At 33.2% G+C, this 27,528-nt stretch overlaps 3 protein-coding genes and 1 long non-coding RNA gene across 5 annotated transcripts; 3 read left to right on the top strand and 1 right to left on the bottom strand.

The window, feature by feature from the left end:
• Nucleotides 1-243: 243 nt before the first annotated feature.
• LOC7495938 (probable prolyl 4-hydroxylase 7) lies at nt 244-5,488 on the top strand. Its single transcript, XM_002323988.4, has 8 exons — nt 244-591; nt 676-735; nt 839-896; nt 1,014-1,118; nt 2,614-2,671; nt 2,756-2,931; nt 3,028-3,088; nt 4,982-5,488. The coding sequence occupies exons 1-8, from the start codon at nt 491-493 to the stop codon at nt 5,287-5,289; spliced, it is 927 nt and encodes a 308-aa protein (XP_002324024.1). The 5' UTR covers nt 244-490; the 3' UTR covers nt 5,290-5,488.
• A 3,363-nt stretch (nt 5,489-8,851) lies between these two features.
• LOC7495937 (transcription factor MYB35) lies at nt 8,852-11,266 on the top strand. Its single transcript, XM_002323987.4, has 3 exons — nt 8,852-9,686; nt 9,817-9,946; nt 10,221-11,266. The coding sequence occupies exons 1-3, from the start codon at nt 9,554-9,556 to the stop codon at nt 11,098-11,100; spliced, it is 1,143 nt and encodes a 380-aa protein (XP_002324023.4). The 5' UTR covers nt 8,852-9,553; the 3' UTR covers nt 11,101-11,266.
• Nucleotides 11,267-13,012: 1,746 nt separating this feature from the next.
• LOC7482432 (uncharacterized) lies at nt 13,013-17,329 on the bottom strand. 2 transcript variants are annotated; one of them, XM_002323780.3, is made up of 9 exons: nt 17,052-17,327; nt 16,871-16,951; nt 16,438-16,767; nt 15,771-15,906; nt 15,101-15,263; nt 14,690-14,818; nt 14,290-14,484; nt 13,457-13,579; nt 13,013-13,365 (listed from the first exon to the last, which is right to left on the bottom strand). In XM_002323780.3, the coding sequence occupies exons 1-9, from the start codon at nt 17,236-17,238 to the stop codon at nt 13,273-13,275; spliced, it is 1,437 nt and encodes a 478-aa protein (XP_002323816.1). In that variant the 5' UTR covers nt 17,239-17,327; the 3' UTR covers nt 13,013-13,272. The 2 variants fall into 2 exon arrangements, with proteins under 2 accessions (XP_002323816.1, XP_024445089.1); XM_024589321.2 differs by lacking the exon at nt 13,013-13,365 and having other exon boundaries at nt 13,531-13,679; nt 17,052-17,329.
• Nucleotides 13,806-14,161, top strand: LOC127904511 (uncharacterized). Its single transcript, XR_008057779.1, has 2 exons — nt 13,806-14,075; nt 14,122-14,161. It is a non-coding gene; the product is annotated as an uncharacterized LOC127904511 (long non-coding RNA).
• Nucleotides 17,330-27,528: the final 10,199 nt, after the last annotated feature.

Raw genomic sequence — 27,528 nt, 5'->3', positions numbered from 1 at the left:
GATAATAATTATTTTTAAAATGTTTTTTTATTTAAAAATATATTAAAATAATATTTTTTATTTTTTAAAATTTATTTTTAATATTAAAACAATTTAAAAACATAAAAAAAATAATTTTTTTTAAAACAGTCTTAATTAGGATTTTAAGCTTTGTTGCTATAGCATTGCTCTCATTCTAATTCTAACAAGGAGAAGAAAAGGACTTTTCTTCGTTTTTATGGGTTTGGGAAATTGCGGGTCAATTTGACATTTAAGAAAAACAACGAACGGAGAGCAAATCCGGTGGGCGCCCATTAAATATAAAATCTTAAATGAGAAAAGGAGGGTCTCCGGCTACTTCCACCCAAATTACTTAAAAACCGGCAATAAGTCTTCACGTTCAATTCAATTTCTTACCCCAAAAAAATAAAAAAACCTTCCTTCCTTATTCTTCTTGAATACTTTTCTTACAACAATTATTCATTGAGAGAAAAAAAAAAATTCTTGTGAAATGGAATGTCGATTCTTTGTGGCGCTTTGTCTCTGCTCTATGCTTGTTAATTTCCCTCTTTTTTCTTGTTCTTCCATTCGATTGCATCCTCACAAGAAAATGTACTTCTCTCCCTGATGTGTACTTTTTCTTTCTTTGTGTAATTTATTTGATTTATGTTTTCTTTTTCTTGTCTTGATGTTTAGATTACAGAAAAAAAGTGTGTTTGATCCAACTCGGGTCACTCAACTTTCCTGGAATCCCAGGTTCTTTTTTCCCCATCTTTTTCACTTTTTTTTATCAGTAAATTCTTTTTTTTTTTAATTTTAAATTATTGCCGTGGTTCTTCTTTTTTCTCAAACTTAACAGGGCTTTCTTATACAAGGGATTTTTATCAGATGAGGAGTGTGATCATCTTATGAATCTGGTTGGTATTTTGTAGGTTTGCTTGATTGCCCAATTGATTCTCATAGTGATTTAGTTGTTTTTAGTTATTTATAATATAATATAATATGTTGGTGTTACTGATTTGGTGCTGGAGTAGGCTAGAGATAAACTCGAGAAATCAATGGTGGCTGATAATGAATCCGGGAAGAGTATAGAGAGTGAAGTGAGAACCAGCTCTGGCATGTTTATTGGAAAATCCCAGGTCTTTCTTGAATTTTTGAACCATAGACTGTTTGACATTTTGTTTGCTGATTTGATATGACCATGAATTTATATTGTTTCCTGTTTGAGTAACTTAGCTTATGTAATGTAATGTAATGTTTATAAAATCGCGTTTCCCCCCCTTATATCAAATAAAGATAAAGGGTTTTGTGAATGTGAATATTGATCCCAATAAATTAAGGAATATGATTTTGTTGTGCAGAATATATTTAATTTATACATAAAGGATGATTAAATTAATAGAGCATGTATTCAATAGGATTATTGCCTGAACATGGACTCGAAAACTAATGAAATCTTGCACTGCATAGATATTGTACATAGATTTAAACATACTATTACTCTCAACATGGATTGGGAAATCTCATTAGGGCCCTTTTGCCTGCCACTTAATTCGATGCAATTGTAATGAATCTGCTGTTATCTTTGTTCCAACTGATCTTCAAGGTTTTTCTTGAGGTATGCTATGACTTGATTTTTTCTTGTTTAGCTCTTAATGGCTACTGGCTATCAGCAATTTATTTCTACTTTCACATATAGGATTTTATCAGCATGTAGAAATCTATAATGCTTATGCATGATATGTTACACTCCATTGACATTCTTATGAAAATGAAAGTTTGATCACTCAATGGTGTGCAGTGAAGTCTTGCATTTGACAGTGTTTTAGGAACTAGGAGATGAGGGTGTATGGCATAGGATTGTTGAGGACATTTAAAAATATGTTGAGAATAGGATTTGTTTAATATTTCTTTGCTACCACCTGCATAGAAAACTATCACCTCAGAATCCACATGGTTGAGTTCCTGCCTTCTTCCTGCCAAGCTTGATTTTCACAGCTGTTGCCCTTGCAGAATGCTGTGTGAAGGTAAACATTATCCGATGATGGGAAATGGAATGACTTCGATTTCAAACATATTTCAGTCCCTTGAAATCACCAATGAGATCTTTGAAGTGCAGTTAATCTCATAACCCAACATAGCCAGATCTGTTCCCGTTACTGTTTGCAGTCCACCAAACCTATTCTAAATGTGAAGCTCTGAGTTAGAATCAATTACTGCTATAGTCATTTATTTGCCCCATTACCCAGATATTATTAAGAAAAGTCCTCCCTTTCTCTGATTCTCAGTGAATTGGTTGACCCAAAGTTGATTGGTAGTGACTTTCAAATATATTTGAACCACACTTTAAAATGTTAAATGCAGCTCTTAGTAAAAGTTGTTTGTGGCCTTGGATGAGTTTTCAACTTATTAGTTTGTTACTTTTTGGTACTGAGGGCAATTTAGATAAAAGGTTAGTTTTCCATAAGAACACTGTCTATTTCTTAGAAGTTTATGTTGGATGGTGTGCTATATGATTATAATATACTACTGCCACAAATCTACTCATTTTTGAAAGATATTCTATTATGAATGCTTTTTTTAGTTTCTGGAATTTGTTAGGCTTAAATGATGTCCTTTCATTCATCATTGAAGGATGAAATTGTTGATGATATTGAGGCCAGAATTGCTGCTTGGACTTTTCTTCCTCAAGGTATGTTCTTCCCATGTGTCTTGGTTTATGATGTTTTAATTTATGCAGAAAAAAATTTATATTTCTTGTGCCTTTGGTAATTAGAAAACGGGGAGTCCATTCAAATACTACACTATGAGCATGGTCAGAAGTATGAACCGCATTTTGATTATTTTCATGACAAGGCTAATCAAGAGCTGGGTGGTCACCGGGTTGTCACTGTGTTAATGTATCTGTCCAATGTTGGAAAGGGTGGAGAAACAGTGTTTCCCAACTCAGAGGTAAACAATTAGCCGTGAATATGATTCTCCGATGTCCTTCGGTTCAAGGTCATTTTGTATCTCTGTTGCCAATAACATATTATGTGCCTTGTACAGGGAAAAACAATTCAACCAAAGGATGATAGCTGGTCTGATTGTGCAAAAAATGGCTATGCAGGTATTATTTTTGAGATGGAGCCTGACTACTCTGTTATTTGACTATTTGATGTGTATCTTAACACAAGTAACTCGCACTAATTTCCCCAGATTCATTTTAGTGGAAGAAGGCATCAACATATAATAGGAGTTTGATAAAAGAAAATGGGCAGTAGTTTTGAATCACCTTTGGATTTTTTGTACCATTATTAAAGCAGAATGATCTTAGTTTATCCTTATATTTTAGAGGTTGTATCTAATATATTCTCACATGTCTAATTACAACCAAGTTGTGCATAATTTCTAATATGTCATTCCACATACATTTCCATCCAAACTAAAGGATTTTGACATGTGGCTTGCATATAACTTATAAAATAACGATATTTTGACCTCACTATCCTCATGAAATTATCTTGGAAGTGTTTTTTGTTTTATAAATAATTATTTATTACTCTTAAAAATAATTATTTGGCTTAACCCTATAGCTTGCCCCTATATTTGTTTTAGTCGTCAATTTTTCCCTTGTGTTTTAAATTTACTTAATCTAATCTTTTGTTATCCAATTTGAGTCAATTAAGGCCAATTACTCAAATGCATTAAATCTGTTGTTATGGCATTAAGTTGATCCAATTAGAAGAGAGAGAAAGTTTACTTTGAGTTCTGCACGTGCAAGAAGAAATGGCAAAAAAATATTAAAACATTTTATCTTTATGTTTTCTTTTTTTAAAAAATAAAACACTTTGTCTCGCACATGCCACCCATTCCTCCTTACATGTGTGGCACGGGCAGGACTCAAAGCAAGCTTTCTCCTTCTTTTGAGTGAACTATATCCATTTAATGCCGCTTAACCCTTAACTAACGTATGATTTTCATAGATTTTTGTAATTGGTCATAAATGACTAAAATTGAATAACAAAAGTTTAGATTGATTGAATTGGAAACATATGGACAAAATTGATGGTTGAAAATAAACACAAGGGCATTTGAAATATTCAAAAAATAATTATTATTTTATGCAATTGGTGATGTGTTAATAGGTAAGCTTTAATTTTTTCAAAGTCTTTTTTTTGTGTCATGTGCCAATCCAGTATCAAAATCCGTCTACTTGAATGAAAATTTCAACAGGACCTACTGGGTACTATGCTTATATTTATGGACAGCTGCAATTAAACATATAATGATTTATTGGAGACAACCCATGAAATATAAGGACATCCCAAGCTAATTCCCTTTTATTTAGTTAATGGTTGGATTGCACAATTGAGATTGTCTTCTACTTTTCCTAATTCCTCCATCTTAGAGGTGAACTGGATTCAATCCCAAGAATCTTGGCAGATGACTCCAAATGGCTCTATAGGATTGGTTCTTTTCTGTGTATTCTTTGGTTGAGCATGGTATGTCTCACAAACAGGCTGTTTGCCCCTCAATGGTTTTCCAAACTCATAAGGGTAAAACTTGGAAACCACTTGCCTCATCATATGATCATTTTTGTTTCTGGATTTTTAGCAGAATATTCATGTGATGCTGATGATTGGAAAGTTTTCTATTGATGCTTCTGCCATTTGGTGTATTATATGATTGGAATACTATTTGTGGTGTTGATTATTAATGTCGTGTCTTGATTTCCATTGTAGTTTTTTAAATCCACACTGACCAAAATTTGATAGCTCCTTGGAAAATTTCTTGTAACCTTCTTTTAAAATATCCAGCATAACACTAACACATCTAATCAATCATACACCAAGCAGACTAGTGAGCGATCATTTCAATACCTTCTACGGATTTAGTTATGATGTGATTCATTTGCCATGTAGTATTGTTGTTTTGGCTGTCATTCAGTGAATATGCAGCCTTCGATTTCCCTTTTATTGTTACCAGGCATTCCATAAAATTCTACATTATATCATTGCAGTGAAACCCCAGAAGGGTGATGCATTGCTGTTCTTCAGTCTTCATCCCGACGCAACGACTGACACAAACAGCTTGCACGGGAGTTGTCCAGTTATTGAAGGTGAGAAATGGTCAGCAACCAAGTGGATTCATGTCAGATCCTTTGAGAAATCGCTGAAGCATGCAGCAAGCGGGGGTTGTATCGATGAGAATGAGAACTGCCCTTTGTGGGCAAAGGCCGGTGAGTGCCAAAAGAACCCTGTTTATATGGTGGGTTCAGAGGGGTCTTATGGTTCTTGTAGGAAGAGCTGTAAGGTATGCTCGTCCTAGGAAGTCTCTTTGTTTTGAAAATGAAAGGGTTCATACTTAAACACTGTAGATTACAGTGGGCCGTGCTGTCTTTGTACCTGTATGCGGCATATCTTTATTAAACCTCAAGGAGCTATACTAAACCTTATGGAGCAGTCATTCGACACTCACACTTAAACTGTCAAAAAATAGAACTAATCTCAGATTGTTTTCCCCCCCATTTCACTTTGGGTCGGCATTCATGAAATTCATGGTGTGGATAGGGTGCTTAGGGTTTATTCACGCAAATGTTTTACCTGGAACGTTGTCCGAGTTCAGGATGTAGCATGCGCTTGCATTAATTTGTCATAGGGGTGGTATGTAGTTTAGTTTTTAAACACAACCTAGGGTTGACTCGGAGTGCATCTCGGGTCATGGTTAGGTGGGTTGGTCCGAGATGATTTAGGTAATTTATTTTATATATATATATATATATATATATATATATAAATAAAAAATATTATTTTAAATAAAAAAAAATCATTAGCTTTGACTAGGTTTTCTCCGGTTAAAGGGTTGTGGGTTAATTTAGATTTTGAAAGTCAATTCTTCTAATGTTATTGATACCTGGTCATCTCGAATTATGGGTTAATCTGTTAGGTTGGGTTCTAAAAAGGTGGTATGTCGCAATAGGATGTGTGTATATATGCTATGTATTAAAAATTAATGATGTAGAATGGAATTCTTTTTTCATGGTATATAAAGAAGATAAAATTTTAAAACATTCATAAACTTTTAGAAAACAGTAAGAAAAATATTTTAATAAAAGATTTTGAATCAAAATTTGGTACGAGGTATATATATATTTTTAAAATATTATGAATTTTAATTCAATATATCTATTGCATATCTTTTTATTTACATCATAAGATCACAGTAAGAAAACAACTAAAAAAAAAAAAACTAACACAAAAGACATTTTACATCTACACGTTTTACTATTTACTAGAATAGTATAATTATTATTTTTTTCTAAATAAAAAAAATAATAACCTTTAGTGTTGGGGGTATTTTGGTTTTTTTACAAGGTTAAGTGGTCATTACTAGGTTGATTGGAGGTAAAATTGTCTTTTTAATTCTATAGTTGAATGATTCAAAGCAAAACTTGTAAAACTTGCATTTAAGAGCTTTTTAATTATTTTATTTTTTATGCATAATAAAATAACAAAATTACCTTTTAAAATAAAACTTTTAAAACTTGCGTCCTATGCTTTTTTATTTTTTCATTATAGTTTTTTTTTTCTATTATCAAGTTAAACGTGGGCAAGTTGATTTTTTAATAAATATAAAATATTATTTAAATAAAAAAATAGTTGTACACACTAGCGTGTAGGAAATGCATTCATGTGACCTTTTAGTGGTGCTTGCGACTAGAATTCCCTTCCATATCATTGGGAATCGTTGTTGCGTCTTCTTTCTAGTGTGGCGGCACAATAGTTTGTTGCTGGCAGAACTTTTTTCCTCTATTTTTTCCCTTTCTTTCCATCGAAAATCAAGCTGATTATTTAAAATTAGAGTTATCCTCTTAGTTATTAATATTTCAATTTTGGCCCGTAATGTTTTGATTTTAAATTTTTGTTCTTGACCATTTTGTAAAGCTTTTATTTGTTTTCAATTTCATCATTCAATCTCAATTTGTGATATATTATTTTTTCAATTTAGTTCTCATTTTTTGAACTTTTTTTTTTACTTTTGTTAAATTGATTTTTCTTTTCAATTTCACCATTCAATCAAAAATTTATAGTTGCCCTCTAATTTATTTTTTATTTCAATTTTGATCCTCATTCTTTTAGTTGCTATTTTTTTTTTGTTTTGAATCTTTTTGTATAATTGAATTTTGTTTTTCAATTTTATTCTTCAACATTTGATTGGTTGGGGATTGAACTTCATGGTTTTTCTAGATATGGTACTTTTGGTCTAATAACATGGGTCACGAGTTTGAAAAATCAACACATGTTAACATCATTTTTTTAAATGGGCTTTATGGTCTTCTTTGTTTTTTTTTTCTATCAGGTTATCACGATCTCATGACTTGGATCGCGGGTTTGGCGGGTTAACATAAGTTAGCTAGCCCCTTATTACCTAGCTACAAGTTTGTCATGCTAACTCGGACTGACTCATGGCTTTTTTTTTCCTTTTTTTTTTACCCAATTTTATCATTTCATATTTAATTAGTTAATAATTGAGCTACATTGGTTTTTACCTTTTAGGAAAAAAAAAATTCATTATTTTAAAAAAATTTATTGTGATCACTTTTTTATTATTTTAATTTGTTCCATTTACTATTATTGTCTAATTTTTTTTTATCATCTAATTAAAATAAAATTATTTTTTTAAACCAGCCGGATCTATAACCCAAATCACAATTTTTTTTTTTATTTAAAAAGCACTTGCGGCACATGAATATTATTTCTAATGAAAAAAATAATTAGACCCGCGGCATAGCGCGGCACATATCTAGTATGTTTTCTCTGTTATAAATTCCTTAAATTATTTCAAAATTTATTAGAGTACAAAACTAAAATGTCTTTTATATCCATATTAATATTTAATTATAAGATTACGTAATATTTCTTTGAAAAATCAATAGCTATTAAAAATTTAAATTGAACATGGATCAATAATGTACAGTGTTGTGTCTAAATATTTTAAGATTATTATGTTTTAAATTATATTTGTGATTTGATTTATAATATATATTTTTAAGAAATAGAGCAACCGAGAATTTACATAATTGGATATCTATATATAATATATTCATATTCTGATTTTTCTTTTTTTATTTTAGTTGAAGATGTGTTTATTTCCAATCGATAAATAGCTTTAGAGATGCTTAATTGGGTTGAATGAGTGAATCGGTGCAACGCAAAATAAATAAGTTTATTTGGGAATAGATTTGCTGCTCAAATGAGATAAAATCCAAGTTAAGCAGTAGACTACCAAGTGTTGCTGCAGTTCTTAAAATGGCAAGAACAGTACGGAAGCTGCCATCATTTTTTTTTATTATTATTGACGTGGGTGTTCGGGTCAGTTTGCGCGTACCTCGACTAATTCCACGGGCCCTGAAGTTAACGACCATGTAAACCTCCAATGACCATTATATTAGCAACCACAGAGAGAGCAAACTACTTAGTCTTAAACTTTTATTATTAGACCACCTACTAGATGATTTTTTTTTTTTTCCACTTGGATAGGATACTGAGTGCTATAAGCCCTGGTTTACAAATGGAAACTTCTGTAGCATTAGAAGTTTATGCAGCTGACTCCTCTCCTAAATTCTCATAGCAACAGCTCTGGGAATCAAGCAGAGACCTTTATCATAATTTTTATATTTATCGATGAAATTTTTTATTGATATTTATATTATTATTTTGTTAGTAATTAATTTACTAATAAAATCATTGACGAAGATTCTTTGTTAGTAAATCTTTCATCGGTATTTTTTTATCTGTCAGTAAGACCGTTGATAATAAAAAATATTATTACCGATAGATTTACTGATGGAAAAAAAACATAAAAAAATTACTCATTTTATTCCATCAGTATTTCCCTAAAAAAAAATACCGGATGTAATTCCATAAGTAATTATTTAAAAATATTTTACCAATTCTGGTAGTGTAGCCTGTGCAATATTCTTGGTACCCTTAGATGCTGAGGACGAGGTCTCACTGTGTCATGAGAATATTCTGCACGCAGCCCAGAGCCAGAGATTTCAGTAAAGAGGAGGCCTAATGCTCTCTGACACAAGAGTCGCATTGCCCCCTCCCCATAGCTTAGAAAATCAATTTGTATTTCTCACGTCAGGCAGGCGTGACCTAATATATAGCATACACAGCATAAGAGAACTGCTTCATACGTATATTATGAGCTCAAGGAAACAAAATGTTAATACTGGAGCCAAAGATAAATGGAGAGGGAGGGGGGGATGCCTTGTATGGCGATGGCATGCGTTCGAGAAAAACAGTTAAGAATGAGAAGATGAAAACTGATCATGCAATTGCTGTTCATTGGGAGCCACCATGCTTTTCTTGCCCCTTTCCACTTGTTAAATGCATGCATATTTCGTTAATTCTCTTTAATTTCTTCTTTACCATGTTTTACTTGGCAGTATATGTACAGCAGCAAGGGTTTAGGATTGCCGAGCAGCAAAATCTAGCAGATGATCAAGCAATTATCAGCCTCTTAATTAGTCTCGATCTCGTCTCTTCATTCTTAATTTGCCCACTATTATCCTGGACGTCATACAATGGGGAGACCTCCCTGCTGTGATAAGTCCAACGTGAAGAGGGGCCTTTGGACGCCCGAGGAAGATGCCAAGATACTCGCTTATGTTTCCAATCATGGCATTGGTAACTGGACTTCGGTCCCCAAGAAAGCTGGTATACTTGTGTTAATTTTAAGTAATTCTATGCCTACGTACATATATATATGATGATGATGATCATTTCTCTCCTTAATCTTTGGACATGCATGTTCATGTGTTCATCTCCACTCAACGCCCATGTACAGGACTGAACAGATGCGGGAAGAGCTGCAGGCTAAGATGGACTAATTACCTGAGGCCTGACCTTAAACATGAGAGATTCGCTCCCGAGGAGGAAGAGCTTATTATTAAGCTGCATAAAGCGATAGGTAGCAGGTGGGTTTTTTCACTCAAGATTCCTTGATCTCGCAAGTGGCCAAAGAATAGTAATGGCAAGAGTAATCCATTAAGAAATCAAGTAATTGAAAACAAAAAATCCCCCCAAAAAAATTTCTTGTTACTATTTCCAAAAATCTTAGAATAAAAAGGGCATTTGAAAACCTGAAACAACAGATTCTTCCCCCTTGTCTGTTTACTTTCTGGTGGGTATAAGTTGTAAACTAAAAGAGCATACTCCATGACTTTCAATTGGTTGGCCTATTTTGTCCAGGTGGTCTCTGATTGCAAAGAAACTGCCTGGAAGAACAGACAATGATGTGAAGAACTATTGGAACACTAAGCTCAGGAAGATGCTTCAGAAGATGGGGATTGATCCTGTGACTCACAAACCTTTTTCACAGATTTTCTCTGACTTTGGAAACATCAGTGGCATTTCAAACACTGGAAACCTCAATAAATCCTTAAACACCAGTTTGATGTCCGAACCTGATCATCAATTCTCTTCTGCCATCTTAACCACCCCTGAGCATTCATGTTTCAAGAAAACCATGGAACAGCAAGTGCAGGAATACAATCCTACTGTTACTCACCCCACTTCATGGGACTTTCTGGCTCAGTTTCCAGTCCATGACACCAAACAGTTACCACTTTTCTTCAATGAGGTCAGCTCTTCCTGCCCATCATCAACACCATCTTCATCTTCTACCAGCACTTTCACACAGTCCTATTCCTGCCAAAAATCTCAGGCTCCATTGATCACACCCACTTGTACCTTTACGTGTACTGAATTTCTCCTCAGCGATCCTGTTTCCTCCACTGAATTTCAGCATCAACAAGAGCAATATGACTTTGATGAGATGTTTTCACCAACCAACTCTTCAACTATGGCAATGGCACAGAATGATGTATCATCTTGCAACATAACTAGTACTGGAAGCGATGATGATTGGTACTTGAACCGATCGGTTGGGCGGTCGACATATGATCACGGAACTGTCAATAATGGACTTGAAGAGAACAACAATGCTGCCGATCATGCGGCCTATTATTCGTCATCTGCAAGTTCATTTGTCGATGGCATCTTGGACAAAGACAGAGAGCTGCACTCGCAATTTCCTCCACTTTTGGATCCCTCTTTTGATTGTTACTAATTCAGAAGCTTGACAGCCAATTTGGAGCTTAAAGCAAAATGTTAATGGAGCCTGCGTCAATTCTATCTCATGTAATACAGAGCTACAAACTAAGCTATAGAGTGGGTTATTTTCCCAGTTAGAGACCATTTTCATTAATCATCATCATGAATAAGTCATTCATCAATTCTAGTGCTGAGCCATATAATTATTATACACATGAAGCTGACTAAGAGCACATATATCATGTTATATTTCCTCCATAAGTAAAAATAGAGTGCTCGTGGATCAAACATGTGCATGCAATATCTGTGATCATGCTAGCTAAAGGGTGTCATCATCAAAGCTTTGTGTCAAATTTGTTGAATGTACTGTGATCCAGATTAAATATTTCTAGTTTTTTTCTTGCAGCATGCGCTAACATGATCTCAATCGTTATCAGATCAGGAAATTAATCAAGCAGGATCAAAAAAGACTTGCTAAAACCAGCACCACTAAACACATAGAGGGCTTAATTTCTCCTCCCTTTTACACCTTAATTTGACGGGGACTTCTCAGTGTCCTTGGCCATTAATCAGGGTCAATACCCAAATTTAACCTGTTAATCCAAGGGTGGAAGATGAGTGGCCTGTGTGTCGCATTTCTATGAATATATGATCATGTTAACATCGATATCTTCTCCAGCATTTCCCGGAGCCAACATCGACAGTTGAGTTGGCTAATCTAGTAAATTCTAGGATTGGACGGGTTCGCTATATATTTAGGTTTTTTAATTTGGGAAAATGCTAATTTTATCACATAATATATTCAAATTCACTTCCTCAAAAATCTCGCACAAGATGAAAATCAAAGGCATTAAATAAGTGTACAGGAATCTAAATTCCGGGAGAACTAGCGTTACTCGTCAATAGGTCTCTATGGAATCCATCATTTTGTTATGTTAGTTAGAAGGAAAAGGGGAGAGAGGAATGAAGAGGTCCCAACAAAACAGAGAAGAAATCAGAGAGATAAAAGGAAGATTGCACCATGGCTACTGCACTGCAGAGATCATCTGTTTCATTCCGACGACAAGGCTCCTCCGGCCGTGTTTGGGATAATCTTCAAGTTAATCCAAAAAGAAGCAGAGAACTAGTGGACACGCCAGCCGGTAGAAGCCAAGAGATGAGCCTCGGCAATAGCAACATCGATGAGAAAAGCAGAGGCCAGGAATTCCTTGGAGATGAGGCTAACACCACGAGCTCCTACGACCCTCCAACCCCTTGTAAAGAAAAATACAGGGATGAAAGGTGTGGTATTTCAAACTTTTGGAGGTGCTGTACGGGGCCTTCTACAGCCTAGTTTGTAATTTCTTTTACCGTCATGTTTGTATAATCTGCTGGAATAAATTTTAGTTTTCTCTTGAATTCTTCTTCATCTCTATTGCATTCGGGAGCATTGTAATCACATGAACATGCTGTTATCCAGCTTCAATGACATGAGAGTTCTTCGTTAATATCGCTATGATTTGTAAACAATTTATTGATTGATGAGAATATTGGTCTCTGCATATTCCTCCCGTTTCTTCCATCTTTTCCTTTCGTGCCGTTATAACCCTGGCTCATCACGTATATACGTCCAAGTAATTAATTAACGCAGGAAACACAACCGCAAGCGCATGCGAGTAAGATCAGGCGATAAATGAGTGCTAGAGGAGGGTTATTTATAAGCGATATACGTAGTGGAGGCGATAGCATATATACACACGTATGGTCCCTTTACACTCTTTGCACGGATGATGTCAAAGGGACAATTCACTGGCTGCGGGATGCAACTCTGCCATGCGATGAAATCTTGAATGGAGACATCAAGCATGCATGGTGAATGCCCTTCAAGCACCGCTAGCAGGAAAACAGAGTCGGTTTCCAAATATCAAAAAATCATAAGAGAAGGTAAGTGAAGCGGAGAAGAACGAATTTATTTGCATTCTGTTTCATCAGAACTGTACACTCGAGTTACAATCTATACAAATCAATGAAGGAGCTTAATAAACTCAACAGAGGAGGATGCATGATCACATTTCAGCTTGCACACATCCTGAATGGAGATGATAAGATAACGAGTACAAAAAAAGGATTTTTGGTTATCAGATAAGTCTTTCATTGACTGAAAAATGCTCCAGTATCAAAACCCTAGCTCAGTTTAACACGTGCCTAGTCAACACCCCAGTTGACGGTACTTGGTGTGGTCCACTTTATTCAGACGTATGCAACATAACAAATGTTCAGGCAAGTCTTCTGGCTTGTGGCCCTGTCAGAAAAAGATGACATAATATAAGCCATACATCACGTTGCATTGCAAAACAAATTAGCCTTGACAAGAATCTAATAGATATGCTTACCTGAATTGTCAGGCCAAAATCCAAGAGACAAAGCTTCAGCCTGTCTTGTAAGGTTTCAAGACCTTTTCTAGAGATGTAGCTAAATCTATGCACATCCAGATCAATCTCCAAGTAGTTTTCTCCCTGTGATAAAATTCAAAACAAGTTAAGAATGCACTTTCACCGATCATAGTGGAGTTGCATCGCCATGAAACTTTCAATGCTGCAACATTTCAATATAATTCTGCCAACAACACAACCAATTAAAATATTAATTGTTCAAGATTTTTTTTTTAATGAGCTATCTAAAAGAAAGGAGAGCAATGTGACAACCATAGTTGCAGTCACACAAAATTTAAACCAGGTTTTAATTACATTAGATAATAATATCAAAAGAGCAGGCACATTAGCTGCATTTCTTTAGATGAAGGGATGACTAGGAAACTGAGCCCAGTACAATCAGCTAGCTTCAGTGAAAACGTTAAATCCAGTTATAGGATGGAACAAGGAAAAAAAGGGAGAGAAAATGAGGTTCATCTGATAGTAATAGATCCATAAGACCACTGCGTAAACACAAATTTGTTACATAGAATTGATATGCTCAGGGAGCCTTGAAAGACAACCACATGGAGCACTCCAGGTTATGCTCAGGGAGCCTAGAAAGACAACCACATGGAGCACTCCAGGTTAGTGTCGTAGCGGTGCGGCAGAAAAGTACAATTTTTTAGAGAGAGAGAGAGAGAGAGAGAGAGAGAGATAGAGAGAGAGAGAGAGTCATATCCTACTGCTTATGATCACCACATCATACAAAATAATGTAACACAGCAGATTGGAATAAGCAATCTGAAACTTACCAAATAGAATTCATGTTGAGGACGTGAGAGCACAGGTTTCTCATTGTAGGCACTCATAAGCTTCTTTTCAGTAGCGCTTAATTGAAGATCTTCTAGATTTTCTAGTCGGCCCAATATTTTTAATCTTTCCCTAAATGGTGCTATGGTATCTAGAGGGAACCCTCTAACCCTCTCCACTTCATCATTAATCAACCTCTGTAAGGAAAGAAATGCGGAAAAACCCAGTTAATGAATTGTTAGTAATAAATAACCCTGATGAGGATGGACAAACAAAAACCTCCATAAAGCTACCATGTAATGCTGTTGTATTATTGTGAGACTTCTTAGTGAGACTTAAAAGAAAAGAAAAGAAAAGAAAAAAACCTAGAAAGCGCAAAGGTGAAGATGCCTCCCATCTTACACTGATATTCTCTTGAAAATGAGGGGGGAGCTCTTTTGAGTAACTTTCAGACAGTTTAAAATACAGGACCATGTTCATTCCTTCTCCATCATTTTCACTTTGAAATATTGTGGCAGGATACAGAGGTATCTGCAGAGAAAATAATTCATCTCATCACTGAAGATACTTGGTTAAAAAACTTCACATCAAATACAGCAATCAGTTACATAAACATGGAATTGGGATCTGCAATTTAGCATGCGACAGCATAAAAACCAACCTTGTTCGCAGCATCTTTAAACTATAAATGGACTTAATTAATGTACTAGAGCGAGATACTAGTGCTTTTGACCCCATTTTTTTCCATCAAGGGGTAATGAGAACTATAAATAGTAAATTTCAGGCAACAAGGAAATTGAAAGATACAAGTACCTGAACATTTACGACAAGAACACCAGGAACTTCATCGGATGTGTTGACATGAGGAAGTTCCACAAATCTAGCAATGTGATGAATTTTCCTCGGAGATAGAAAAATGTCAGCACCAAAAGGATAAAATGCAGCACAGTTTGGAGCACAATCTTTCTTCTTATCCCTGTAAAATATATCACATTTAGAGCTCTACTTGAGGTAGTAGAAATGAATATCACACAAACATGCATACAAGTCCCATTTACAGAAACAAATGCTACCAACAACGGCAAGCCCATTTTTCTCCTATGCTTGTTACTAAATCAAACTGAATCCAATATTTAAAATGTTAAGACAAGGTAACTGCAGAGTAAGAGTGATCCTGTGTGTAGTAGCAGATTCAAATAGTAGTTAACTACTTGTGTGACATTTAAATTCACAGTAGTTCTACCAATAGTGGGTGGTTCTTGCATCCCTAACACCTTGTTAATGAAATTACTAAAAGCAAGATAAAGTTCAGATCAAAGATTTCTCAAGTTGAGAAGATCAAAGATAACGATAAAAACAAAGCATTTAGTACAGATTGAATTGAGGTAGTTGGAAAGGATAAACAAAGCCAACGATTGAGCTTTCTATGCTGGACTAAACATGATAACATATTGATGGAGCAGAAACATTATAATAATCTCACCTAAAATAGTTCTTTCCCCGAACTTTGAAAGTACTTGGCTCAATGGGTGACCAACAATCAGTCATCTTCTTATCTGTGGGGCAGTAAGGGATTGAGGAACCAGCAATAGGTCTTCGCACAAATGCCTTGGGTGAAACTGAAATAAAAGGAGGATGGTGACATGAGATGCAAGTCTAAGACATATAGCAGATGATAAAAGGGGATGAGACAAAAAGGGGAGAGCATCAAAGTATCAAGTAAAGAAAATGAGATAATAAGTTTCATAAATTCAGAACACGGCAAGTATTATATATTGGAAAAGCAAAAGCTTTTTCACCCCAACTTCTGCAATTTGGTCACAACCGATTGTGCGGAGATATATTTATAAAGAGAATTGAATTTAAGATAATTGTTCATTACTTCGAGAGCTATACAGCAGACACTCCAGTAAATTTATTTCCCAGAACAAATTCATACAATAAAAACATTAGTAAAGCATTAGCGGGATGCAATGCCACTACAAAAAAGGTACATAAAACATACGTTTTTCAAGTCCTTAATCAAGGTCAAGATTAACTAAACCAGAGCTCACAGGAACTCAAATTGAGTTTAAACAACAATCAACATTCAAAACCATAAGAACAATGAGATATAAGAAAAGAAGGCATGGAAATATAGCAACACTCACCTAAGGTCGGATTAGTAACATTCCCTTCTCTCCGTTTGAAAGAAAGTTTAAGAGAAGGCTTTCTCTTGGAACTCGGTGTGCCTGGACTCAATGGTCTTTTCTTGTCAATGGAAGCGACAGCTGAAGCAAGGAAAGGCAAGCAATTATTTGGAAGAATCCCACTGTGATTGTTCTCCTCTTGACCTCCAACGCTCACATTAGAAACTTCATCCGCATATACAGGAGTCACTTGATCATTACTCCGGGAATCATTGGCTTTAGATTGCATAATATTTGAATCTCTCGGCGACGAAACAGACGCATCCTCTGGTTCGGTAACAGATACAACATCTACAGTTAAATCAAATAAAACATTATTATCATTACCAATCACCAATGGAAATAAATTTAGAATGAAGGAAACTAAGCCAAAAAAAATAAAAATAGGACATACCATCATAGACACTATAAAATTCATCATCAAATTCAGATTCAAGCACAGAAATAGCATCAGACCAGGCACCATCCATGCTTCCTGTATTTTGAACCATAGAATTTTTTTAAAAAAAAAAACAGAGAGAGAGAGAGAACTTGCACACGAGTTGCCATGTCCAAAACAAAGAGATGAAAAAAACCTTGAAAAGCAGGATTGGAGTAAGAGCGATCTGGTTGACCGGGAACATTGAGTTTATCAGCCTTAAGAGAAGAAACACGCCTTGAGATTATTCTTCTTCTTCTTCTTCTTCTTTGCTTCCCGCTTTTCTTCTTATTTGATGATGGTAAACAAACACAGCTATCTGGCCTTGATGCACACCCTCCCATTCTCTTTCTTTCCTCCCTCCTCTAAAAATCACTCTTCCCTTCCTCCTATTAATCACCGATCTGATTTTTCGAGGATACAAAACCTACCTACCTCTTTATATATATCTATATAAATCTTTGTTTTTAATTAAAATCAACTAATCTCCTTGGTGGGTCCCAACGCGCTCTTATTTTGTTGCAACGTGGACAAGAGGCCTTCATTTTCGTCCGAGTAACAACAGTGTTTGTGTTTGGAATTATTAAGAAAGAAATTTATTTTTCCGATCATACATTAAAAATCAACTACTGGTCTTTCCTTTTCACTAATAATATCACCTTCGTCGAGCTCTGAACCCTAATCGTTAAAAAATTACACCAAAGAATATTCTAAAAAAAATAAATAATATTAGATTAATACACCCTAAAAATATAGAATAAAATGATCGGATGGAGAGGTTGGTTTCACGACTGCGGTTGGCTGCCTTGGACGGTAAGCTCTGACTTGTATCTTGGTGGGAAGAAAGATGTCAGTACGTACACATACGAGTGTTTACCATCTGACACAGAGCACGTGTTTTTTTTTTTTTCCTTTTCTTTTTCTCGTTTTATTGGATTTGCACTCACCTGGAAGCGATGCTTCCTCCGATGGTGCATTCCGTATAATCTCTCAGTCAATCAATACTAAGATACATTTTTCTACGGTGAAGAATTTTTATTATTATTATTTTTATAGTTTATATTATATTTAATATATAACAATTCCTTACATTTTATTATTTTTTAGAGTTATTCCATAGTCAATTTTTATTTAATATCCAAAATACATTTATGTATAAGTTTGTACTTCTTGACAAATAAAATAACTTTTTTAATATTTTTAAAATATAGATCAAGTTTTCATAGTTTTAATAAAATAATTATTAAATTCAAAAATATATATAGAAATAAAAAGACTATTTTTGAAGATTTTTAATATGCTAAAATATGCAAGTATAATTTATTTTTGAGAGATTTGACTATATACAAATTAAAATAAAAATTGTATTTTTAAAAGAAAAGATTTTTTGTTGTTGTTTTTATAGAAAGGAATCGATTCATTTAATATCAAAAAGTGTCTTGCGTATAAGTCACAATTCCAAATGATAAATATGTTAGGGTGAGGAATTCAAATTAATTGCAAAATGATCTTTCATAAATTAAAAATTTATAAAAAATTGGACGGCGACCATGTTTGGCAAGATGCAAATAAAATGTTTTTATCAAGACTATTTTAACTACGATATCAATTCAAAACAAATTATTGTTCATCAACTCAGAACTGAATAACACTAAATATCCACATAAATTTTATTAATTTCACCCACTTCGTTCAAATTTTATCCTAATCCAAATAAATCAAAACATAACTCATGCACCAACTTAATGTCCAAAAAAAAAAGCAATCTCAATCCAAAAAATAATCTCACAATTAAACACAAATAACCACATCATTTCAAAATAAAAAATGCACATAAAACCAAATTAATAGTGTCCAAACAGTCCAAAACTATGCACAACAATAAACAATTTGTTCCAAATTTCACAATGTTATAGTAATTTATTCAAAAATAGTTTGAGTTTATAGATCGATTTTTTGAAGCATCTGAAATGTATAAGGTATACTGAAATAGACATTGGAAGACAACTAAAATAGTGGCGACGTGTGTACCACACGCCACCAACACTACCAGTGTGTGGATTCACGCGCCGCTGCTAGAGGAGGGCAAACTAGTGGATATGATGTTCCTCAATCTCCTTTTTACTCCTATACTGGCGGTGACACCATCGCTGCTCGAGGAAGGAGAACTGGATACCTCAAGGTTCAGATTTCTCTCTCCTTCTCCTTTACTGTTGGTTTCTTTTTCTGTTGTCCTCTACTGTTGTAGACTGTTACAGGTTTGTTGTGAGGGTTGTCCAGTGTTATGGTGGTTACCGTGGGTTACTGGTGAAAGAGGTTGAAGGCGTTGAGTTTATTGCTTCTAGTCTCATTGAAGCTGGGGAAGATGAGGAGTAGGGGTGAGCATTTTCAGTTCGGTTCGGTTTCTTTTTTAAAAAACCAACCAAACCAATTTTTTTTAATTCAGAACTGAAACCGGTTCAAACTGACCATTTTTTATTTGGTTCGGTTCGGTTAATTGAGAAATTTTTTTGGAAAAACAGATACTATCCGGTGGAAGTGCTAAGCGCAAAAAGTGAAGAAGTTTTAAAGCCGATCGAAGACGGCGAGAGTAACAGCTGATCTTCTACCTGATCTATCTACCATATTGATTGATGTACTAGAGAGACCAAATTCCTATAAGGGAAGAAAAGATTCACTAGCTCAAATCCTTGTACCTTTGTGAAAGACATCTCATGGAATAGCTTACATGGGAACAGGGAAAGGAAAAAACTCAAATTCAAAATAGAAGTTCCCGAGCTAAAAGGAATGGGGTCAGAGGTGGAGACTAACTGCCAAGGAGCGTAGCATCTACCAGAGAATCAAAGAATAATGAGAGAATTAGAGAAGAATTGTGAATTGTGAAGGATTGAAAGACATTTGGGAGAGGGACACCTTGAAAGACATTTGGGAGAGGGGGGCAGCAGAAAGCTGAAGGATTGTGAACTGTGAAGTTTAGTTTTAGGTTTTCCTTTTATAGTGGGTTTAAATGTTGGTTGAACCGGTTCGGTTTGAGCTTTTCTGCATTACAAAACCAAAACCGAATCGAACTGGAATTTTTTCTAAATATTCTAATCAGTTTAATCGGTTTTTTTTTCTCAGTTTGGTTTTTTTTGTTTTCTCGATTTAATCAGTTTATTTGTTTTTTTGCTCACCCCTAATAAGAAGAGAAGAGACTGATGTTGGGACTGCTAGTGGTGGTTGGTGGTTTGGGTCACGGTGGTGAAGGATATGGGTCAACAGTCAGAAATTCTAGTGTTGGTGGGTTTGTTTTGTTTCGAAGAGCTTAAACTATGAGGAAGAAAGAGGATGTTGACGTGAATAAAGAGTAGGTGTCTAGTAGAGTGTGGGTTGGTTGTGTGGAGTTGGTGTGTTAGAGGAGGTAGTAGTGTTTATGGAAGAAGGTTGGCGGTAATGGTAAAAAAAAATAAATCTAAGGAGGTTGATTGGTATGGTGGCTGGCCATGAGGGAGGAAAGTCTAGTGGTGTGGTGTTAGAAAATGGAAAAGGTAGTTGTTCTGTAAGATGGAGGTTTTCACAATGGGGGATACTTGCGACTGAGTGAATAAGGTGGTTTCTGTTGGATTTGTTGGCGAGATGAACTAGTGAGGATGAGTTTGTCGGGAGAGGTGTTTGGTATGGTTGACAACTGGTGTGTAGGGATCTTTTTTTTTTTTTAGAGAATGAGAGTTTTTTTATTAGGTGTGGGTCAGGCCATTTTTTTGTGTGCCCTCTCTGACTAATTCTGCCTTCTTCTTTTTTTTGGTTAATGACTCCTTAAAAATCTTCCTTTTTTTTGTATGTGGTATAACCATTTATTTATAGGTTATTTATACGTAAAATAATTTGTTATTTTCCTTCCAATTGCTTGGTTCCCAATAAACTACAAAATTACTTTAGTCTCTTATTTTCTTCCTTTGCATTTTTGGTTCCCTTGTCCAAATATTTTTTTTGTTTTTTCTTATTTTTTTGTATTTTGATATTTTTGAAACAGGCCATATCAACATCGACTTAATAAGAAAAATTGATCAATGATTTTGAAATGAGCGTGTTAAAAACTAAATGCATAGAAAGTAATTTTTTTAATTCTTTTGAAAAGATACTGAAAATACCAAAAACAATGCATATACGTCAAAACTATATATTTTTTGGACTTGTTGTTGTTTTTTGTTAATTTTTATTTTTTTAAAAAAAAGTATTAAAAGGGTTCATGTTATGACATGTATAATAACTTATTGATCTTAAATCTAAAAATAATACACACAATTATCAAGTGAGTTTTTTCATAGACACATGTGAGCTATTTATATAAAATTCTCATATAGGTCAGTGTAATATACTTGTTATTTGATAGACATTTACATATTAGTTCCAAGTATCTCTCAGACCTTAATTTATGAGAGCAACTGTTTTATTTTTATAAAGAGAAAAAATATAATATATATCAGTCTCAACAATTCTAATTAATGTTCAGTCTTAAGCTGTGTTTGTGTTTCGGAAAGTAGTTTCCGGGAAACCACTTTCCAAACTTTCTTGTGTTTGTTTGCGGTTAGAAAAGTTGGTTAACGGGAAACATTTTCCGGTCAATAGAAAACAGTTTCCAGTCAAAGGAAAATTTGACTTGGTTTCCAGGAAAATGTTTCATTTTATTTTAGGCGGAAAACACTTTCCGGAAATTGTGAAAAATTTAAAAATGTCATATTATTTGCTGATTATATCAAATTTGGTTCTTAAACTTTTGATTGCTATATATATATATATATATATATATATATATATATTATTTTGAATTTTTTAATTTCATCCCTTATAATTTAATTTTTATATTAATTTTGGTCCTTATTTTTATAATTGTTATTTGCTTTTCCCTTATCATTTTTTAATTGAAATTTTTTATCTATCAAATTTGGTCATTATTCTTTTGATTGTTACTTATTTTATTTGAAATAATTTATGAAATGTTAATTATTATTATTTTAATTTCTTCATCTTTCAATTTTTTTATTTTTTTAGATTTGATTTCTATTATTTTGATTATTATTTATTTTATTTGAGATAATTTATGAAATTATATTTTTTTTCAATTTCATTCTCATTCAACTTTTTAATTTATAAGATTTTTTCCTCATTATTTTAATAAACTTGAAAAAAATAAAAAATTAATAAGTTATTTTTCAGCTCATTTTCCATGACATAACCAAACACTTGAAAATATTTTTCAATTTATTTTCCATTACACTACCAAACATCGAAAAATAATTCACTTTCCTGAAATTCACTTTCCCAGCAAACAAATGATGCTTTAATAGAGCATTAACCACAAGCATTTAAGAACAACACTTTAATGCAATATGAACATCATAATTATAACAACTTTATAATTTCATTTGCAAAGCATTTTTGTCCAAAAAAACTTTATATTTACTTTAGATTCATTTATAAAAATATTAAATTCATTAATCAAACACAAATCAATGTTAAAGATAAAAAAATACATCTTTCTTAATAATAAATATGTTCTTACATGAAAAAAAAGTCAAATTTACATATAACCAACCAATTTACTACATGATATATATATTAACACTTCACTAGAATAATTATTTTTTAAACAATAACTTATTAGAACCATAAAAACAAGTTTTTAACTAATTATATAATTGGTTGGTTATATGTGATGGAAAAAAAAAACTTCTTTGATATTTTTTCATGAATGTATTAGAAAAAATAAAATGATATACCGCTCATGCGTTATAACAGGAAACTTTTCCAAATCTAGTTTTTAACTAATTATATAATTATAAAAAAATATTCACAATAAAGCATAAAGAAAATATATATATATATATATATATTCGAAACCTTCTTTGAAACAAAACTTATAAAAAGAACATTTCATTGACCAAAAAGTGAAAGAAATTCAATGAATTTGTTTTGCAATAATTACAATTATAGTCATAGTTTTAAAACCCGATCCAGTAATTGACCCAATCTAATGATCAGGTCACGGGTCAGATGAGTTGACCCAGATCAACTTAAAAAAAAAAAAAACAATGTGCATCAATTATCATGAATTAGACAGAAAATGCAAAGCAGCAACTATGCATCTATAAGCAATTCGCTAAAATGGGGACGTTGTAATTCAAGATGATTCCATATGAAATTCTGCAATGTCATTGACAATCCAATTGTACACTTCATGCTAGAATATAGGGTTGCCAGTTCTAAAAAGAGAATGAATTCCATCGAATATTTACTTAGCATTACTTTTTAAAATATATATTTTTTATAAATATATTAAAATAATATATATTTTAATTTTTTAAATTTATTTTTAATATCAGCACGTTAAAATAATTTTAAAATACTAAAAAATATTAATTTAAAAAAAATAAAAAAATCTCAATTTTTTTAAAATATTTTTGAAATATAAAAATAATAAAAGCCTAAACTTCTTTCCATCAAAATTTGAAACAAAGCCCAAATGAAGGATTTGTTACCGAGATAAGTCATTATTTTTTAAAATATATTAAAATAATATATTTTTATTTTATTTTTTAAAATTTATTTTCAATATTATTATGTCAAAACAATAAAAAAAAAACATGAAAAATTAATTTTAAATAAAAAATAATTTTAAATTCTTACCAAACAACATTTCAACCTTGTTTCCAAAAAATATATCTACTACTCCTGAGTATTCATGGCTGAATTTTCCAGTGCCGACTCTTTAAAGAATGTAGAAATATGCAAAGCCTCAATAGCGCTGAAGTTAAGTACAACAAAAAAAATAAAAAAACCTTGGTGTTGATACTTCAAATTCCTTCCAAATTTTGGTAATCGTGCATTTGTTGAAACTGTTCATTTTGGTTTTCTCTGTGTTTCTGCTATTTGTATTCATCATTTTGGCTTTTTAAAAGGACAAAACAATGTAGTTTAGTGTGTATAAAGAGGCCGGATTTCAGCTGGGTCGACCGGATTTCAGCTGGGTCGACCGGATTTCAGCTGGGTCGACCGAGTTTTGCCGGGCCAACTTCCCGATGGGTTTTTACTTAGACCCGAATTGGTCCTAGGCTCAGGTCTCGGGTCGACCCGCCGGGCCGGTTCGGGTTTCAAAACTATGATTACAGTGACCTTAACTTTATTTTCATATGACATACCACAAACATAAAAAATTATGCACAATATATTTCTAAAGAATTACTAACGAAATGAACGCTAACATCATAAAAGGAAAGAATCTCATTTAAAAATAAATGTTAAATTGACTAACATCTAATGAAATAATATTTCAAATTTAATAATATTTATTTAATTATAATTAATTTTGATAAAACTTTATGAAAAAATAAAAACAATCATGAAGGGCATAATAAAAAGAGAGTCTGCTAATATTATAAAACAAATATCATAATTTCACTTGAAAATAAATTAAAAAATATTTTTTTTATTTTATTTAAAATAAATTAGAGTAAAAATAAAAACATAAATAAGGTAATCTATATAAAGCACAAAACATAATGGTACAAACTGCAAATCGCAAACATAGTGAGAGGGTGTTAATTTTTTTACACTGAGTGCAGAACATGAACATAAATAATAGTAGAATGAAGGAAAAATAAGGAAGACAATTTTATTGATTTCAAAACACTTTTAAATAGAGATAGAGTTTTAGTTTGAAACAAAGACTATTAAATTTGAAAATTACATAACAAACAAATCAAATACAATTAGATTTATTCTTAAAGAATCGGTTTTCAAGTAGTAACCTTCAACAACAAAATCTCTTGATCTTCTGCAGCTTTTAAAACATTATTTTAACACTCGTCCTTGTCTTAATTGCTGCAGACACTTAGCTTGCTTCTTAATTCTTCAAAACTTGCTTTTGAAAGAGCTTTAGTCAAAACATCTGCAATTAGTTCTGCAATAAAGTAGAGTAACTTCTCATTCTTTCTGAACTTTTCTTAAAAAATATAACTTGATTTTAAAGTGCTTATTCTTGCCATGAGAAACAAGATTATTTGCAATAGAAATTGCAGCTTGATTGTCAACATAAATCTGTATTGGCTCAAGTTGACCCATATGCAAATCTGCAACTATTTGTCTTATCCAAATTGCTTGATTTACAGCAGCAGTAACTGCTATATATTTGACCTCAACTGTGCTTTAAGAAACCACATCTTGCTTCCTTGAACACCAAGAGAACATGCCTGATCCGAAGCTAAAACAATAGCCTGAAGTGCTTTTCATATCATCCATAGATCCTGCCCTAGTCACTGTCATAATAGTCATGAAGCATAAAATTTTAAGAATAAGAGAACTTTATACCGCAGTTTATTATACCCTTGATATATCTTATTATTCTTTTTTCGCATTGAAGATGTGATTCACTTGCATAATGCATGAATCGTGAGAGCAAACTTACATCAAATGCAATATCAGATCTTGTTGTTGTAAGATACATCAAACACCCAATCAGACTTCTGTACAGACCTTCATCCACTTTGTTTGTTCCATCATTCTTGTTGATTTTTTCCTTCAGATTCATAGGAGTGCTTGTGCTTTTGCAGTTCTCTATTGAAAAATTTTCAGGATCTCTTTAACATACTTTTTTTGACATATAAAGATTTCATTATTGCTTTGTTTCACCTCCATTCCAAGAAGTAAGACATCAAACCAAGGTCTGTCATCTTAAATTCATTGAGCATTTCAGCCTTGAACTCTTCTATTAGTGTCTTATCACTTTCTGTTACAAGTAAGTCATCAACATAAATAGATACAATAATTAAGTTTGCATTAGTTCCTTTTACATATAATGTGGCCTCACTCAGACTTTTAACAAAACCAAGTTTATGTAGATGCTCATCAATTTTGCTATACCATGTTCTAGGAGCCTGTTTAAGGCCATAAAAAGCCTTCTTCAACAAGTAGACCTTCTCCTCTTGTCCTTTGACATCAAAACCTCTTAGTTGTTCTATGTAAATCTCCTTCTGCAGATATCCATTCAGAAACACAGATTTTACATCTAACTGATAAAATTTCCAATCCTTTAGTGCAAACAATACAAATAGCAATCTAATTGTATCAAGTCGTGCTACCGGTGCAAAAGTTTCTGAGAAGTCCTCTCCAAACACTTGAGTATAGCCTTTAACAACTAATCTGGCTTTTTATTTATTTATAAAACCATCTTTATTTTGTTTGGTTTTATAAATCTATTTGACTCCTATGACCTTTTTATATAAAGGCTTGTCCATCATCACCTAGGTATCATTCTTTTCGATCATTTTGAATTCCTTTTTCATTGCTTCAATCCATTCGTTGTTCTTCACCTCCTCTTCAAATTCTGCAGGCTTACAAATAACAATATTGCTACTTTCATAAATCTCATATAAGGATCTTGTACCTCTAACCGACTCATCATCAATACTGTCATTAATAATCTCCCGAGTTGAAGATTCCTACTTCTTTGTTGACGATTCCTGCTTCTTTTCTGGTTCCTCCCATTTTCATTGTTTATCTTCCATGAAGTTAACATCTCTGTTTACTAGAATTTTTCCATTTTGAGGTTGGAAGATTATGTAAGCTTTTGATGGACTATTGTATCTAATGAACACTCCTAATTTAGTTTTTTTATCCAACTTGTCTCTTTTAACCTGTGGCACATAAGTGCAACAAAGGCAATCAAAGATTTTCAAATGTTGCAGGTCTGGTTTGTATCCAAACCAAAATTCAAATGAAGTTCTTTTCTGCAACGCACTAGTTGACATTATGTTTAGCAAATACACTGATGTGTTTGCAACTTCAGCCCATAGTTTCTTTGGCAGCTCTTTTTCATACAGCATGTATCTAGTCATTTCCATAATGCTCCTATTTGTTTTTCACTCACATCATTTTGTTGTGGAGTGTAAGGTGTTGTAAGTTGGTGTTCAATCCTGGATTTATCATAGAATTGTTGAAATCCTCTATTGATATATTCCTTTCATTATCAGACCTTAATATCTAAATCCTACATCCATTTTGGTTTTCCACCCATGTTTTATACTTCCAAAATACATTAGCAATGTCAGATTTGAATTTTTAAAAAAATCCAACAAAATCTGGAATAATCATCAATAAAGATTATGTAGTATCTGCTATCATTTAGTGAAGCTATTCTTTGGGGACCTCCAACATCTGTATGTACCAGTTGAAGTTTATGTGTCGCTCTCCATGTAGTTGAAGGAAATGTTTCCTAGCTTGCTTTCCATATTGACAAGCTGCACAGTTGGTTGATTTGTTCTCCAGTTGTGGAACACTTCTTACAAGATTGTGTTTTTGCATATACATTAGCCCAGCATGATGAAAATGACCAAGACTTTTATGCCACAATTCATCATTGCATGTTTTTATGGAAAAAATACTTTGCTCCTCCTCTATAATATTTAAAGTAAAACCTTTTGCTTTTATTTTTACTCTAAAGACGTTGCCTATATTGTCTTTGATCAAGCGCCATTTGTCTTCAAATATCACTTTGAAACCTTTCTTCATAAGCTATCCAACACTGATAAAATTCTGATCAATGTCAGACATATATAATAAATCTGAAATGTACTTAAAACCCGACAGGCTATTTATAG

Source organism: Populus trichocarpa, chromosome 17 (genome assembly GCF_000002775.5).
Source record: "Populus trichocarpa isolate Nisqually-1 chromosome 17, P.trichocarpa_v4.1, whole genome shotgun sequence".
NCBI lineage: Eukaryota > Viridiplantae > Streptophyta > Magnoliopsida > Malpighiales > Salicaceae > Populus > Populus trichocarpa.
This window is presented reverse-complemented; position numbering and strand designations above follow the sequence as displayed.

Excerpts from the sequence above, each read along its gene's own strand:
- LOC7495938 (XM_002323988.4), top strand. The coding sequence starts at position 491 with ATGGAATGTCGATTCTTTGTGGCGCTTTGTCTCTGCTCTATGCTTGTT. Across the intron at positions 736-838 it reads CAACTTTCCTGGAATCCCAG|GGCTTTCTTATACAAGGGAT; the intron begins GTTCTTTTTTCC and ends CAAACTTAACAG. Across the intron at positions 897-1,013 it reads GTGATCATCTTATGAATCTG|GCTAGAGATAAACTCGAGAA; the intron begins GTTGGTATTTTG and ends GTGCTGGAGTAG.
- LOC7495937 (XM_002323987.4), top strand. The coding sequence starts at position 9,554 with ATGGGGAGACCTCCCTGCTGTGATAAGTCCAACGTGAAGAGGGGCCTT. Across the intron at positions 9,687-9,816 it reads TTCGGTCCCCAAGAAAGCTG|GACTGAACAGATGCGGGAAG; the intron begins GTATACTTGTGT and ends GCCCATGTACAG. Across the intron at positions 9,947-10,220 it reads CATAAAGCGATAGGTAGCAG|GTGGTCTCTGATTGCAAAGA; the intron begins GTGGGTTTTTTC and ends TATTTTGTCCAG.
- LOC7482432 (XM_002323780.3), bottom strand. The coding sequence starts at position 17,238 with ATGGGAGGGTGTGCATCAAGGCCAGATAGCTGTGTTTGTTTACCATCA. Across the intron at positions 15,907-16,437 it reads TGTTACTAATCCGACCTTAG|TTTCACCCAAGGCATTTGTG; the intron begins GTGAGTGTTGCT and ends CTTTTATTTCAG. Across the intron at positions 14,819-15,100 it reads TTCTTGTCGTAAATGTTCAG|ATACCTCTGTATCCTGCCAC; the intron begins GTACTTGTATCT and ends TTTTCTCTGCAG.